Here is a 13,783-nt window from a genome sequence, read left to right as displayed (position 1 = left end):
TTAATGACTTTAATCACGACTTTAGTGATGGACGTGTCATTTACCTGTCTCTCTGTCGCTCTACCTGTAGGTGTCTCTCTACCTGTCTGTCTGCATCCCTCTCTCTGTTACCCCCTCCGTCTTCCTCTCTTCCTTCCCTGTCTCGTCTCTTTCTCCCCCTTAGTGTGTCTTTCTCTCTTTCTCTCTTCCACTCTGTCCCCCTCTATCTGTCTCCCATTTGTCCCCCTCTCTCTCTCCCTCTGTATAGCCCACTCTCTCCATGTCTCTCTCATCCTCTCTGTCTCCCCCTCCATGTCTCCCTTTTCTGTCTCCCCCATGTCTCCCTCTCTCTGTCTCCCTCTCTCTGTCTCCCCCTCCATGTCTCCCTCTCTCTGTCTCCCCCGCTGTCTCCTTCTCTTTCCCTTCTCTCTGTCTCCCTCTCTCTGTCTCCCCCTCCATGTCTCCCTCTCTCTGTCTCCCCCGCTGTCTCCTTCTCTTTCCCTTCTCTCTGTCTCCACCCCCTCTCACTCTCTCTCCCTCTGTATCTCTCTCTCTCTCTCTCTCTCTCTCTCTCTCTCTCTCTCTCTCTCTTCACCTCCCTGGGTCCCCCCCCCCCCCCCCCCCATCTCTCTCTCTCTCTCTCCCACACTCTGTCCTAAGCTCTCTCGACCACAGCCACTGTGGCTCATCTCGGAGCTCGTGCTGCAACCATCTGCCAATAACAGGCTTGCTGAGAGAGAGAGAGAGAGAGAGAGAGAGAGAGAGAGAGAGAGAGAGAGAGAGAGAGAGAGAGAGAGAGAGAGAGAGAGAGAGAGAGAGAGAGAGAGAGAAACCACGCGCGCGCGCGCGAGAGAGCGCGAGGCTCCTACTCTACACCGCGCGGGGCTCGTGCAGCATCAGATATGTGAGCGGCGGGAAGCAGCTCTGCCTCGCGCTGCAGGAGGATGGCGGGAGGACGGCGGGGTCTCGTGGCCCCTCAGAACACGTTCCTGGAGAACATCGTCCGCCGGTCCAACGGTAGGATCCGGTTCTGTCCGGTTTTCACGCCCGGGTCTCGGCCCGGCGACAGCTTGCTTGTTGTGTGGGATGTCTTGTGGTTCTGCTCGGTTGTTTCCTCACCAGACAGCCGCTCTCTGATTGGCTCCAGTCATTCCAGAAAACCTGCACGTGACCTGGTCGTTACCTCCATAGTAGGCTAATATACGCTAGTTACCTTCAGAGCTAACGTGTATTTATCTTTATAACAGCTGCTTAACCTTCATATAAAATCAACCATGTGTTTTAAATGACCACTATTTTTCATGTTTTCATATATTTACCCTCATGTTAGAAGTTTTATTAATTAACCGATATTTAGATTCATATTGAAAAACTAACTTGCTTGTATATTTTGAGTTTTTCATGTCCAACTTCTTTTTTTTTTATTGATTTTTTATATAATTAAGGCTATACCCCTTGTCTACCCCATCTTCTGCTTCATAGTTAACCAAATATTAATATTTAAAATAAATTAATCTTTTTATATTATTCATAATTTAAGAGTAGCACATATTTACTTTCATTGTTTTAAATTAAGGACACATTGTATTTGGCTTTGTAGTTAATCAAGGGTTGTATTCAGGTTTTAAAACTAACTTAATATTTTGATGATGTTTATACGTTATTTAAAAAAAAAGCTAAGTAGTAATTCCCTTCATATGTCAGGCATTGCATAAGCTAGGCTACCTGTCACGTCGTAATCCAAAATTTAGATTTAAACAATTAGCCGGGTCATCGGACAACAAATTCATCCGCAACTATTTTTCCTGCTTTATGGTATTGTGATTTGAAAACATTTATTTTGAACTGTTCACTAATTAATTGTTAAATAACCAATAGATTAAACGTACTCTCCTCCAATGAATATGACAAGTATCTTCTGTTGGAGGGAAAATCTTAAACCTAATAACTTAATTGAATACTGCTGGAGACAATTACATTTTTAATATTAACATTAAGTTAAATTTAGCTGAAAACAACGATAAATTAAAATGATAAAATAGTATTAACTGTTTCCACTGAGGTATTAACTTACATGCTGGGACACAGATGACTTACTGGTTAATGGTGTAAAGAAACAAAAAACTATTTTCTTCCTTTCCTTTAGTGATATCTCTCCATGCAGGTATAAGACATCTGTGTCTCCAAGCCAATGACTACTTCCTGTTTCGGGTTTCAAAAACCTTAAAATTAGCTATACATTGATGGTAATCTCAGTTTCATTACTCTTGAGGAACTGAAACAATTATCAGGATGGAGAATCTCTACACTATAAAAAAAAAAACAAAGGGCTCACACCTAAGTAGAATCCTGGTTAACTTTTTATTTTTATTGTTCGTCCTCGGCTTCAGCTTCAGTTCAACTCTGTTCTCACTGCTTCATCTGTTTCTGCCCCGTTAACCACTTTTCTTTTCCACTTTCAGTTTGGACATTATCACATAGACAGACAGGTACAGCTCAGTGTTTACACTTAATATCATGTATTCCTCATTCCCCCCCATATATATATATATATATATATATATGCATACACAAATTGCAAGTAATGACCACTACAATATTCTCCAAGGTGGAACTTATTGCGCAGATGTTGAATTGGGTTTTATTAGGTTATAAAGGTGTCCGTCTAATACTTAAATCGGTGTATATAACATGTAGTGTTTAAATCAAACTATATCAAACATGTGATGATGTTATTTCTCTCAGTAAGTTCCCGTGACACTGCACAGTCCTCAGATCAGCTCTGCATTAAGGCTGTGTTTCAAACTGCCATCAGCACAATAATCGCAGCCTCGTCAGCAGTTTGACTGAGACTTTCCTGATGCAGAGGACTCGCAGTCCTCAGCCAATCAGATGCATGCCTGCGCACGTGAGATAAAGTTGTAACATAAATAGTGTTGCAGACTTTACAGAGTTGTAAAACCCCATCTTAGACTAGATAAACCTTTATCCTCATGGATCTACTCTGGTTGTGGAAAGTGAAGCCAAAGCTGAAGTGCCCTTAAACTTGCATTCTCTCTGCTGGCCATCCGGGGGCGACTACTCTGGTGGTAAAAAGAAGTCTATGAGAAAAAATGAAAATGTTTATCTCTAGTTTCAAGTCTTCTTCAATACAGAATGATGTTTATTAACTACATTATGGTCCATTTAGAGTCCACCAGACCAGAAAGCAGGGTGGTCTGCAGTCTAAATATGGTCACTTCCTGCTGGGTTGCAAAATTCAAAGATGGTGACGGACCAAAATACCAAACTCACGGCTTCAAAACCGTAGTCCTGTTGTGATTTTTAAAAATGCCAATGGCAGAGCTCCAAAAACAATAAAGTACGTCACGTTCGTGCAGACATTCGTGTTCCCCTCAGGATGAGCCATAATAACTTTTCATCTAGCACCACTATCAGGTTACAACATTTTATTGTGTCCAACACTCTGGTTTAAGACCGAATACCATGCGAAACTAAAGACATTCCCGTCAGCCTCAGCGTGGTTAGCATGTTAGCACACTGGTGTTAGCATTTATCTACAAAACAGACTTTTAAAATGTGCATATCCTGAAATGACATACAAACGTTTGAGTCAGTGTAACGATAAACTATTGCCGAGCAATTAATTACCATGACAACATGTTACCAATGCACCCCAATTAATGAGATTACAAAGGGGCGGCGAACCAGGACTCTAAAGGGCTGCTAGCGGTTTATTACACCAGACAATAGGAGTTGATGACCTGGTGGTGGCGCTAGAGGGAAGGTCAGGAAACGTCTTAATTAGTGGGATCATTTGTCGCTTCACATTCTCTATTAAATCTCAACTCCTCTTGGGGTTTGGGCTGACTGAAGTTTATTTTTAGGTCTCTATTTTAAGACACTGTTCATGAAGTTGGAATATTTTGTTTTCAGACATAATCCTCTGTTTATTCCTATTTAAATGCATCAGGCATCACTTTTGAGTGCAATGATTACATGATGTGTCACAATTAACCAGGTGAAATTAATTAATTCATACCTGTAGTCAGGAAGAGTAAATAATTCACTATTATTGGTCATAGATGCAATTATGTTATAATGTAAATGTCTAAATAAAATATAAAAAAGGAAGATTACTGTTTAAAACACACAAAATGAGACGTGAAACTGAAATCTATACTAGTTTTCACACATGGTGCATTTCGATGTGATTCACATCAGTTTGGTTTATTTGTTGTGACTGTGATTGTTGTGTTTGTTTCTCATTCTGAAAACCAAATAGTGATGCGTGTCGTGTGTTATTGCATCGGAGCGTGAAGCACTTCAGCTGCACAGTAAAATATCATCAAAGGTGTGAAATATTCACAAAATCATACCTTGTGATATTACAGGGGCTTAAAAACACACCAAAGATACACAGAAAACTGTTTAATTTACAGGTTCATAACATTCATACCAGGAATTGTTGCCTGCAGCTTTGGACAAAAACCAACATTGTGATAGAAACGCAGGTAAAGCTGGTAAAGAGAGCAGCTGTCAAAGGTGCTGTGAACGCCTATAAAATACCTGCTTTTTGTTTTACTACTGCAAATAAACTCTAAAGCTCCATTCAGTTCAGGTGAAGAGTGGGATCTTCCCTCTCTGCTTCGTAAACCAGAGAAATACCAAAACACAGGCATGAAACACATATTTATGATTCAGTGTCGCCTGCACTTCCCGAGGACATCATTATCTCCGATGTCCATCCGGATCAATCAATAAATCCATAAATCCAATTAGGAATCATAGAGAAAGAAAAAGACGCTGCAGAATTTGTCTGAGATTTATTTTTCTTCAGGGTCAAAATAATCCAGTGACAGATGCCCATATATGGGCACACTGCAGCTGCTAATAGCTGCTTACATTTAAACAAATAATAGGAAACAAATAAAGACTGAAAATGTGTCTAGAAAATGAAATATCAGCACCCACCTGTGCCTTTATATTTTTCTGACGTCTTATTGGTTCATTCAACATTTTTTGTCTTCCCTACAGTTTCACATAAAAGTCCATTTCCGCTCTGAGCGGATTTTTTAAAAAAGGGAAGAAGGAAAATATACAAAATCAGATCCACGTAAAATACAAAGAGGGAATGTTAAAATCAACACATGGAGAAATGAATGGGGCTCAAACTGGTACACTTTTCACAAGAATAAATCAACAAAATTATGATTCACGATGTTTTCCCGATATTCTTCAAAATGTGATTAAATCTCTCAAAATGGCACAAAAACATACTGGAATCACTTTATTTATTTATAATATTTGATTTCACATTTATTCCGATAATGTAAATTCACCCCGATCAACTTATTGTTTAGTGTTTTTCATCCCGATCTGCGATAAAATCCTACGTCGTCCCGTCGCTCTGCACCAGAAACATATTTAAGTTCATCTTCCGCTTTGCTTTTAAAAAGGTCACCAGCCAACCGGATGGAAACCACAGTTTGATAACGATGCTGCAGTTCAGCTGTTATGAATGTGTTATAAACCAGTTATAAACACACACACACTTCCTGTGCTGCTGTAAACTCGTGTGTTTATTGTTGTGTGTGAGTCGTTGCTGGTGGACTGTGATTGGCCGTGAGCTGTTTGAATAACACATGATTTATTACTGATGATGGGATGGAAGATGTAATTGATGTATCTGTGTTAGGGCTGCATGATTATGGCTAAAATTACAATCATGTTTTCTTATTTTCTTTATTGAGGGCACGATTATTAATCCCAATTATTCATTAGTCTTTGGGAACAAAATAGTTCCCATGTTTTTTTGTCAATTTAAATTAGACCATCGACTGTAGAGCTCCAACAAATTTGTTTATGAATCCATTTGTCAATCGTCAGGGAATTAATTGGCAACAATTTTAACAATAAGCAATTGTAAGAAGTACTTTTAAAGCAAAACTTGACTGGTTTCAGCTTCTCTAATGTGGATATTTACTAGTTTTCTTCGTCTTTTATGACATTTAAAAACATCTGGGAAGCTGTGATTTCATATATTTGAATATAGTTCACGGACCAAATGATTAATTGAGGAACATAATCGTGAGACGAATCAATAAAGAAATAATTGCTAATCCGTGCAGCCCTTCCACGTGGAGATAGTTATGCAACGTTTCTCATGTGACGCACTGGTCTGGGGTCTGTTTGTAACTCTGCCGGTGTCTCGCGGCTCAGATACGAACTTCGTGCTGGGGAACGCTCAGATCGTGGACTGGCCGATCGTCTACAGCAACGACGGCTTCTGCAAGCTGTCGGGTTACCATCGGGCCGAGGTGATGCAGAAGAGCAGCACCTGCAGGTAGAGCGACGGCCCCCCCTTCGCTGACGGATTGGGTGAGACAGGTTCAGCGTATCAGCACTGTGTTTTCTCTCCCTCAGCTTCATGTACGGAGAACTGACGGACAAAGAGATGAGTGAGAAGGTTCGGCAGACCTTCGAGAACTACGAGATGAACTCCTTCGAGATTCTCATGTACAAGAAAAACCGTGAGTACAGACGCAGCGCCGGTTGGGTGTGGTTTCCACTTCCTTTCAGATTGGCACACAAGCTGTCACATGCTGTTAGTACACAACACCTTGTGTTTACCAGCAGCTGAACAAAACAGCTTACAGATGGTTCATAGAGGCTGAATCCGTCTCTGGCAAGACTTGAAAACAATGAAATGTACAATTCAAATTCAAAGTTTCTCCCAGGCTGAAGTGCCTTAAACCTGCATTCTCTCTGCTGGCCACCAGGGGGCGACTCCTTTGGTTGTATAGAAGTCTATGAGAAAATGGTCCTACTTCTCTCTGCTGGCCACCAGGGGGCGACTCCTCTCTGGTTGTATAGAAGTCTATGAGAAAATGGTCCTACTTCTCTCTGCTGGCCACCAGGGGGCGACTCCTCTCAGGTTGTATAGAAGTCTATGAGAAAATGGTCCTACTTCTCTCTGCTGGCCACCAGGGGGCGACTCCTCTCTGGTTGTATAGAAGTCTATGAGAAAATGGTCCTACTTCTCTCTTGATGTATTATCTCAGTAAACATTGTAAACATGAGTTTATGGTCTCAATCTCTAGTTTCAAGTCTTCTTCAATCCAGCATGATGTTCATTTAGTACATTATGGTCCATTTAGAGTCCACCAGACCAGAAAGCAGGGGATGCTTTAGGGGGCGGGGCTTACCTGCTAATTGACAGGTCGATACCACGGCTACCAATGCTAGTTAGCTACTAAGATGACTTTAACACTTTAGCTGTAAAGTTGACCTTGAATTATGAAGCTAACTTTGTTAGCAGCTTCACACCAGAATCCACATGGATCCAGATCCAGTAAGGGTGCTGCTCTGCTGCTTTGTGTTCATCAGAACCTCGCTCCTCCATTGTCCAAATATGGTCACTTCCTTCTTTGGTTGCAAAAATTCCAAGATCACAACGTCCAAAAAGCCGAACTCAAGGCTTCAAATCCGTAGGCCACGAACCAACGGGTGATGAGACGTACATGAAGTCCACATGATGGCGACGTTGACAGTGATTTGGATTTTTAACACCTTTTCAAAACCCAGAATAGATTTAGCAGCAGGGTGGAACTGTCCAAACTCCATACGTCACTGTCAGCGTTGAGTTTGACAGATGACAGATTTTTGTGAGGAACATCAGACTGACTTCTTGTGCTTTTGTGCGTGTGTATGTGTGTGTGTGTGTGTACGTGCGTGTGTGTGCGTGCGTGTGTGTGTGTGCGTGTGTGTGTGTGTGTGTGTGTGTGTGTGTGTGTGTGTGTGTGTGTGTACGTGTGTGTGTGTGTGTGTGTGTGTGTGTGTGTGTGTGTGTGTGTGTGTGTGTGTGTGTACGTGTGTGTGTGTGTGTGTGTGTGTGTGTGTGTGTGTGTGTGTGTGTGTGTGTGTGTGTATGCTGCAGGGATGCCGGTTTGGTTTTTTGTGAAGATCGCCCCAATCAGGAACGAGCAGGACAAAGTGGTCCTGTTTCTCTGCACCTTCAGTGACATCACCGCCTTCAAGCAGCCAATCGAGGACGACTCTTCAAAAGGTGGGCGGGGCTTCCACCGATCTGACTGAGTGAACACGTTTAATTTGGCTGCAAGACTGCAGGGTCACTTGCGATTAAGACATGCATTAAGTTTCATCAGTTAAACTAAAGATTAAAAACATGTTGAAGCCATAAGAATGAGTTATTAGGACCAACGGGTAATCACTGGGTTTGATCGATTTTGTGAGGTTGTCATAGCGATGATACTTTTATAGGTGGAAGTCAGCATCTCACTGGTTCCCTCAACAAAAACCCAATGGGATTTCTCCATCAGATTTTGGATTATTCAGCAAAATAATCCTCCAAATGAACACAACTTTTATGATTTTTAAAACCTGAGTGCCAGAAGTAAAAATCTAACGTTAGGCTATAGACAAACAACATCACGTTCCCATGACTTCCTGTCACAACCTCGAAGCTGAAGGTGGAGTAATGTTTGACGTGATTACGTTTCGTAGTCGAGGCGAGGGAAACAGAAGTATGAAATGTGCTGACTCATTTCTGGATTTTATGCAACGGCGTATTAGGACCACTGTAGGAAAAAGAAACGGAGCCAAGAGAGAGGGGGGCGATATTCTGAGTTTATAAAGTCGCAGATTTGCGACTTTATTACGATGCTCACAACCAGCATCTATGCTAGCTAATTTCCCATGAATGTACGCATTTTACTTGTCATAGAGGAAGTAAACAAGTTGCTTGACCGGATGTTTGCCGTTGCTATGACAACAAGTGAAAGCTACAATTTGGCCCATATAAAGAAAAAAACAATAACCATCAACATCGTCACCCTAAGGACCTTAACGAGGTGTTGTCACACGTTGTGATGTGTTAATCATAAAATAAATGCGACATTCATGGGAAGTTAGCTAGCATAGATGCTGGTTGTAGCAAATCTGCAATTTTATAAACTCGCAAATTTGCGACTTTTTTCCTCAGAAAACTACGTTTTTTTTGTTTGTTTTTTCTACAGTGGCCCGAATACACCGTAGTAGTTTTCAGGCTTGTTGGTTTCAGTGTCAATAAAATAAAAAAAACCTCGAACAATAATCAAGAAATCTGACAGCAGATGACACGTTAAGTTTTTCTACGTGATAAAAGACATTTTGGCCTTCTTTCCTCTGTACTTTGAAATCCTGCGTGTGTTTCAGTTATTTGCCTCCATGTTCATGTTCATGTGTTGTGTGTGATTGGCAGGTTGGGGTAAATTAGCCCGTCTGACTCGGGCGTTAACCAGCAGCCGAGGCGTTCTCCAGCAGCTCGCTCCGGCCGTCCAGAAAGGAGAGAACATCCACAAACACTCGCGGCTGGCGGAGGTGAGATCCCGTCTCCTCCCTCGCTAACTTGATACGTACAAAAAAACACTGTGAGCCCACAATATTGGTGTTTTTCTTTCAGTCACAAGATTAGAAAAGTACTTTAAATCGATCGGAAACAAAGTACCTCTGACATCCTGTCTCTCCTGTTATTAGCAGAGTGTTCAGACGGGCTGATAGATGGAAGTAGTTTCTGTTGTTTACAGACGGCCTGCTTTCAGACCGAGACAGACACCCTGTCGTCAAAGGTGGAAGTGTTTACAACCTCTGTCAGCAGAGCTCCTGTGGATCCTTAGAAAATAAAATAATAATCTTTCATTGTTTTCCAGGTACATACATATCTTAAGCATATTTACTTGTCAAAAAATCACCAAAATTACACCATTTATCAGAGCCAGAAGACTTTCTGGTTGGGTTTTCAGCTGTCCCACGGTCATTAAACACATCATGTGTGACAAAGGCCTCCATCAGGAAAAGTAACCAAATCCAAATTTTCAAATTGTGATAGAAATATATAATGCACTAACTACATCCTGTAAACATCATTCATTCTGTGCTGAGGACAGGAGAGATTTAAAGCAGAGGTTGTAAAAATGTAATGTAATGTCCCCAATATCAGTGGGAAAAATGTGGCATATATAGATAGAAACAGTTTTTTAACAAATGATCAATGTAATTCAACTTGCACGTCTTTTTTAACTGGTTTATTGCACTGAAGACCTTTTTGAGTTCTTTCTATTTTAAGCCATGATTGCACTGTTTCCATAGAGATGCAGTGAAAAACAAGTGATAAGTGATTTTTTCATTTTGTAGAATTAAAAAGCGGAGGAACCGAAGATGTGACAGTGAGAGAATCTTTATGTCCTGTAATAAGAGATATAAAACAGAATATGCAGCGAGTTCCTTATTTCCAGACATACAAAGAGACTCTGGAGAATCACTTGTCAGTTTTAAAAGGGTCGTTCGCCTCCGCTCTCACATCCATCACCCTGGTCGGTGTATTTGAGGGGGAGGAGCAGGTGAGGAGAGGAAGAACACACACCATCCAGTGATGTTTGCACATCGCTGTGTTAACAAAAATAAAATGGTGTATATGTTGTGCTGTATATGTACTCCCATTGAAAAAAATAAATGAATAAAAAGTAACTTATGCGGCCCCATCATGTAGATATAATAACCAGCCTGATGCTCTGTTAATCGTGTCCCAGGTTCTCCAGCTGGGTTCGGACATCCTGCCTCAGTACAAACAGGAAACCCCGAAGACGCCGCCGCACATCATCCTGCACTACTGCCTCTTCAAGACCACGTGGGACTGGGTGATCCTCATCCTCACCTTCTACACCGCCATCATGGTTCCCTACAACGTCTCCTTCAAGACCAAGCAGAACAACGTCACCTGGCTGGTGGTGGACAGCATCGTGGACGTCATCTTCCTCGTCGACATCGTCCTCAACTTCCACACCACCTTCGTCGGGCCGGCCGGCGAGGTCATCTCCGACCCCAAACTCATCCGCATGAACTACGTCAAGACCTGGTTCGTCATCGACCTGCTGTCCTGCTTGCCTTATGATGTCATCAACGCCTTCGAGAACGTCGATGAGGTCGGTGGACTTTTATACTTTTTCTAAATGACAGTACGCAGCTGAAGTTTGGACCATTTATTTAAAGATTTGTGTCCTCACTAGTCAGAAAGTCTTGAGAGACGGACTAAGATGCTGTAGCTCTGATTGGTTAACAACATCTTTAATATTTGCAGAATTGAAAACATGCATCAGTGCATATGTGTGGAGAGTGGCTTTCAAGTCTGATCTAAATTTAATTTCAACACTAAAATGCATTTTTTAAGGAGGGATATTGAGTATTTTGAGTCATATAGAGCAGTCGTTCCCAAAGAGTGGGTCACAGGACATTTTATTTGGGTCGCCAGATACATTTGCAGAATTTCTTCCACGGTCTTTTATTTAACATTTATATCTGCAGTACACATTTGAGCCACACGGTGGAGCTTTAATGTTTTTATTGTTTGCCTACTTCTATGGAAGGCTAACATACATTCTGTTGCTTTTACTGATGAGAGGAAAAACCTGTTGAGCCTTTTAACTCCACCTAAATGTATAAGTGATGAGAGGAAATGAAAGGAATTAGACATCCTGTTAATTACGCCTGAATGCATTGATTTGATCTATTTTCAATAATGCATGCACAAAACAAAGATGTGACTCATCAAATGCACGTCTCTTCTGAATGGCTAGTTTACCTGTTTGAGATAAGATGATGTGGAGATGGTGAGGAATGTCAAGATCGCTGTTTGTCCTTTTTAAAAAGTGGGGAGAAAAGAAGAAACACGGATATATTTATATACTGAGTATTGTGGGAAGTAAAAGGGCAGCGATATAAATCACTGAACACAGAGATCTCAAAGTGCGGCCTCGCTCCGTCCGGCCGAGGCGTGAAATGAAACTCTGCAGCGTGACCGCAGGACTCCAATCAGCATGATGGAGTGGAGCGTTTTACATCGTGTAATGACTTCATATCGTGATGACTTCGACTGAGCATCCGCCCAACTACTGACGTGTCACAAATGTGAATCCTCCGGCGACGACAACGAGATTATATTTTCTTTAGTAGTTTAATCAGTTTCTCGGAGCTCGAGTTGACGTCTTAAGCTGAAGCCTCGACTGTTTCTTTTGTTGCTGAATGCATTTACTTCCTCGTATTTAACCCGTCGGCCAACCTTTTCATTCCTTGGCGCCGCCGGTGAAGGCTGATAATGGAGGAGTGGTGCATTGTGGGTGATTTCCCTCCCAGTGAGGCAGCGGTGTTGTTGATGAGAGCCACAGACGAGGAATGCGTCTCTGAAGGAGTCCTGCATGTCGATGTTGTTCCTCCCAAATTTGAAATAAGCTTCACCTGCTTCAAATGTTAAAAACATTCACCCAAAAAATGTCAAACAATGTCCCCAAAAACCCTTCAAAAGATCAAAATATTAAAAAAATTATCAAAAGTTTTCAATAATTCAACAAAATCTTCTAAAAAAAACACGTCACAACAAAAAAATCATAAAATCTGATGTTTTTTTTCTGAATTAAATCAGATAAAATCTTCAAATATACACAAAATGTGTCAGAAATATCTGAAAAATATTGAAAATGTCACAAATTCATCAACAATTTATGGAAAAGTCTAAAAAAAATTGCAAAAAATGTATCAAATACATATAACATTTCAACAACAAAAACATTTCTTTGAACAATCATGATGTGCTTTCTGGGGAGGAACAAAACCCTGCGGGACTCCGGCCCTCCAGGGCTGACCTCTGACCTCAAGTTATGTGAATGAAAATGACTTCTGAGGGTTTCCGCTTTACAGACCACTTTATGTGTGTCATTTCGCCCTTGTGAAAAAATGTAATATTTCTGCACAGCTGAAAAATGCAGATATCCAGGGTTTCCCACCAGTCAGGGAATTTCTCGAATATCAGGGAAGTATTTTCCAGACAGGGAAAGTCTGGAGATTTGATTTGGATTTTTTTTGGGGCCAAGTAATGGAATATTAGGGAGTTTTGTTTGTAGCATGTTTAAATTTTAGTTCTCATTTATCAAAATGTAATATTTCCCACGCTGGAATTTTCTTGACCGAGTTTCTCCTATTTTGCGAGTGGTTGTTATGGTAACAACAAATGACAGTAATTGTGCTGTTTTGTACTTAAAGCTCATAATGAATGGGTTTAAAATACCACGGCTGTCCCATCCATAATTGTCAGTTTTGTGATTAAATTTGATTTTATTATTGAAAAACATCGCCAGAGAATTTACATGAATGGGAAAAAAAGGGACAAAATGACGAGGAAGATAAAACGGTGCGTCTGAGATCCAACATGCAGATGTTCAGTGTTTTCAGTGCAGCGTTTTCAAATCGATGAAAGCATTTACAAAATAAAAGCATCAATACATTTTCCACTCTAACACACTTCCAATAAACAAAGAGCTCCGTGACACAGTTTGGAATAACATAAAAACAATGTTTGTCCTATCAAAACAGTTAGATCTGACTGCATATTTTGGCAAATATCATATTCAGTGATAATTGTTTCATATGAACCTGCTCTCCTTTAGATCAGGGATGTAAACAGAAATATAACATCCACAAAGCTTGTGTTTGCTGCAGGGCCTGTTTGATGGTGACAATAATAATAACTTTATATATATATATATATATATATATAGCACCTTTAAAAACAAGGGCTTTAGACAGCAGAATATAAATATGGTCAGGTACACAGATACAACAAACACATCATCAGAGATAAGGTACAAAGACAATAAAATATAAATAAATTAAATTAAAATAAATAATTAAAAGTTAAAACAGGTGACATCACAAAAAAGCAAGTCTATAAAAGTGTGTTAAAGATATAAAAGGC

General features: G+C 40.7%; 1 protein-coding gene across 2 annotated transcripts in view; it reads left to right on the top strand.

Annotated features, from left to right (window-relative positions):
• Nucleotides 1–835: 835 nt before the first annotated feature.
• kcnh1b (potassium voltage-gated channel, subfamily H (eag-related), member 1b) overlaps nt 836–13,783 on the top strand; it is a 46,777-nt gene continuing 33,829 nt past the window's right edge. The window contains exons 1-7 of one of the 2 annotated variants that reach the window (XM_084006249.1): nt 836–996; nt 2,442–2,468; nt 6,202–6,325; nt 6,406–6,512; nt 7,919–8,047; nt 9,242–9,360; nt 10,569–10,961. In XM_084006249.1, the coding sequence (XP_083862375.1) occupies nt 924–996; nt 2,442–2,468; nt 6,202–6,325; nt 6,406–6,512; nt 7,919–8,047; nt 9,242–9,360; nt 10,569–10,961 (972 nt within the window). In that variant the 5' untranslated portion in view covers nt 836–923. The remainder of the gene's footprint in view (nt 997–2,441; nt 2,469–6,201; nt 6,326–6,405; nt 6,513–7,918; nt 8,048–9,241; nt 9,361–10,568; nt 10,962–13,783) is intronic. The other variant, XM_084006250.1, reaches the window with a different exon arrangement.

The sequence above is a fragment of the Eutrigla gurnardus genome (assembly GCF_963514095.1).
Source record: "Eutrigla gurnardus genome assembly, chromosome: 3".
NCBI classification, from domain to species: Eukaryota; Metazoa; Chordata; class Actinopteri; order Perciformes; family Triglidae; genus Eutrigla; species Eutrigla gurnardus.
This window is presented reverse-complemented; position numbering and strand designations above follow the sequence as displayed.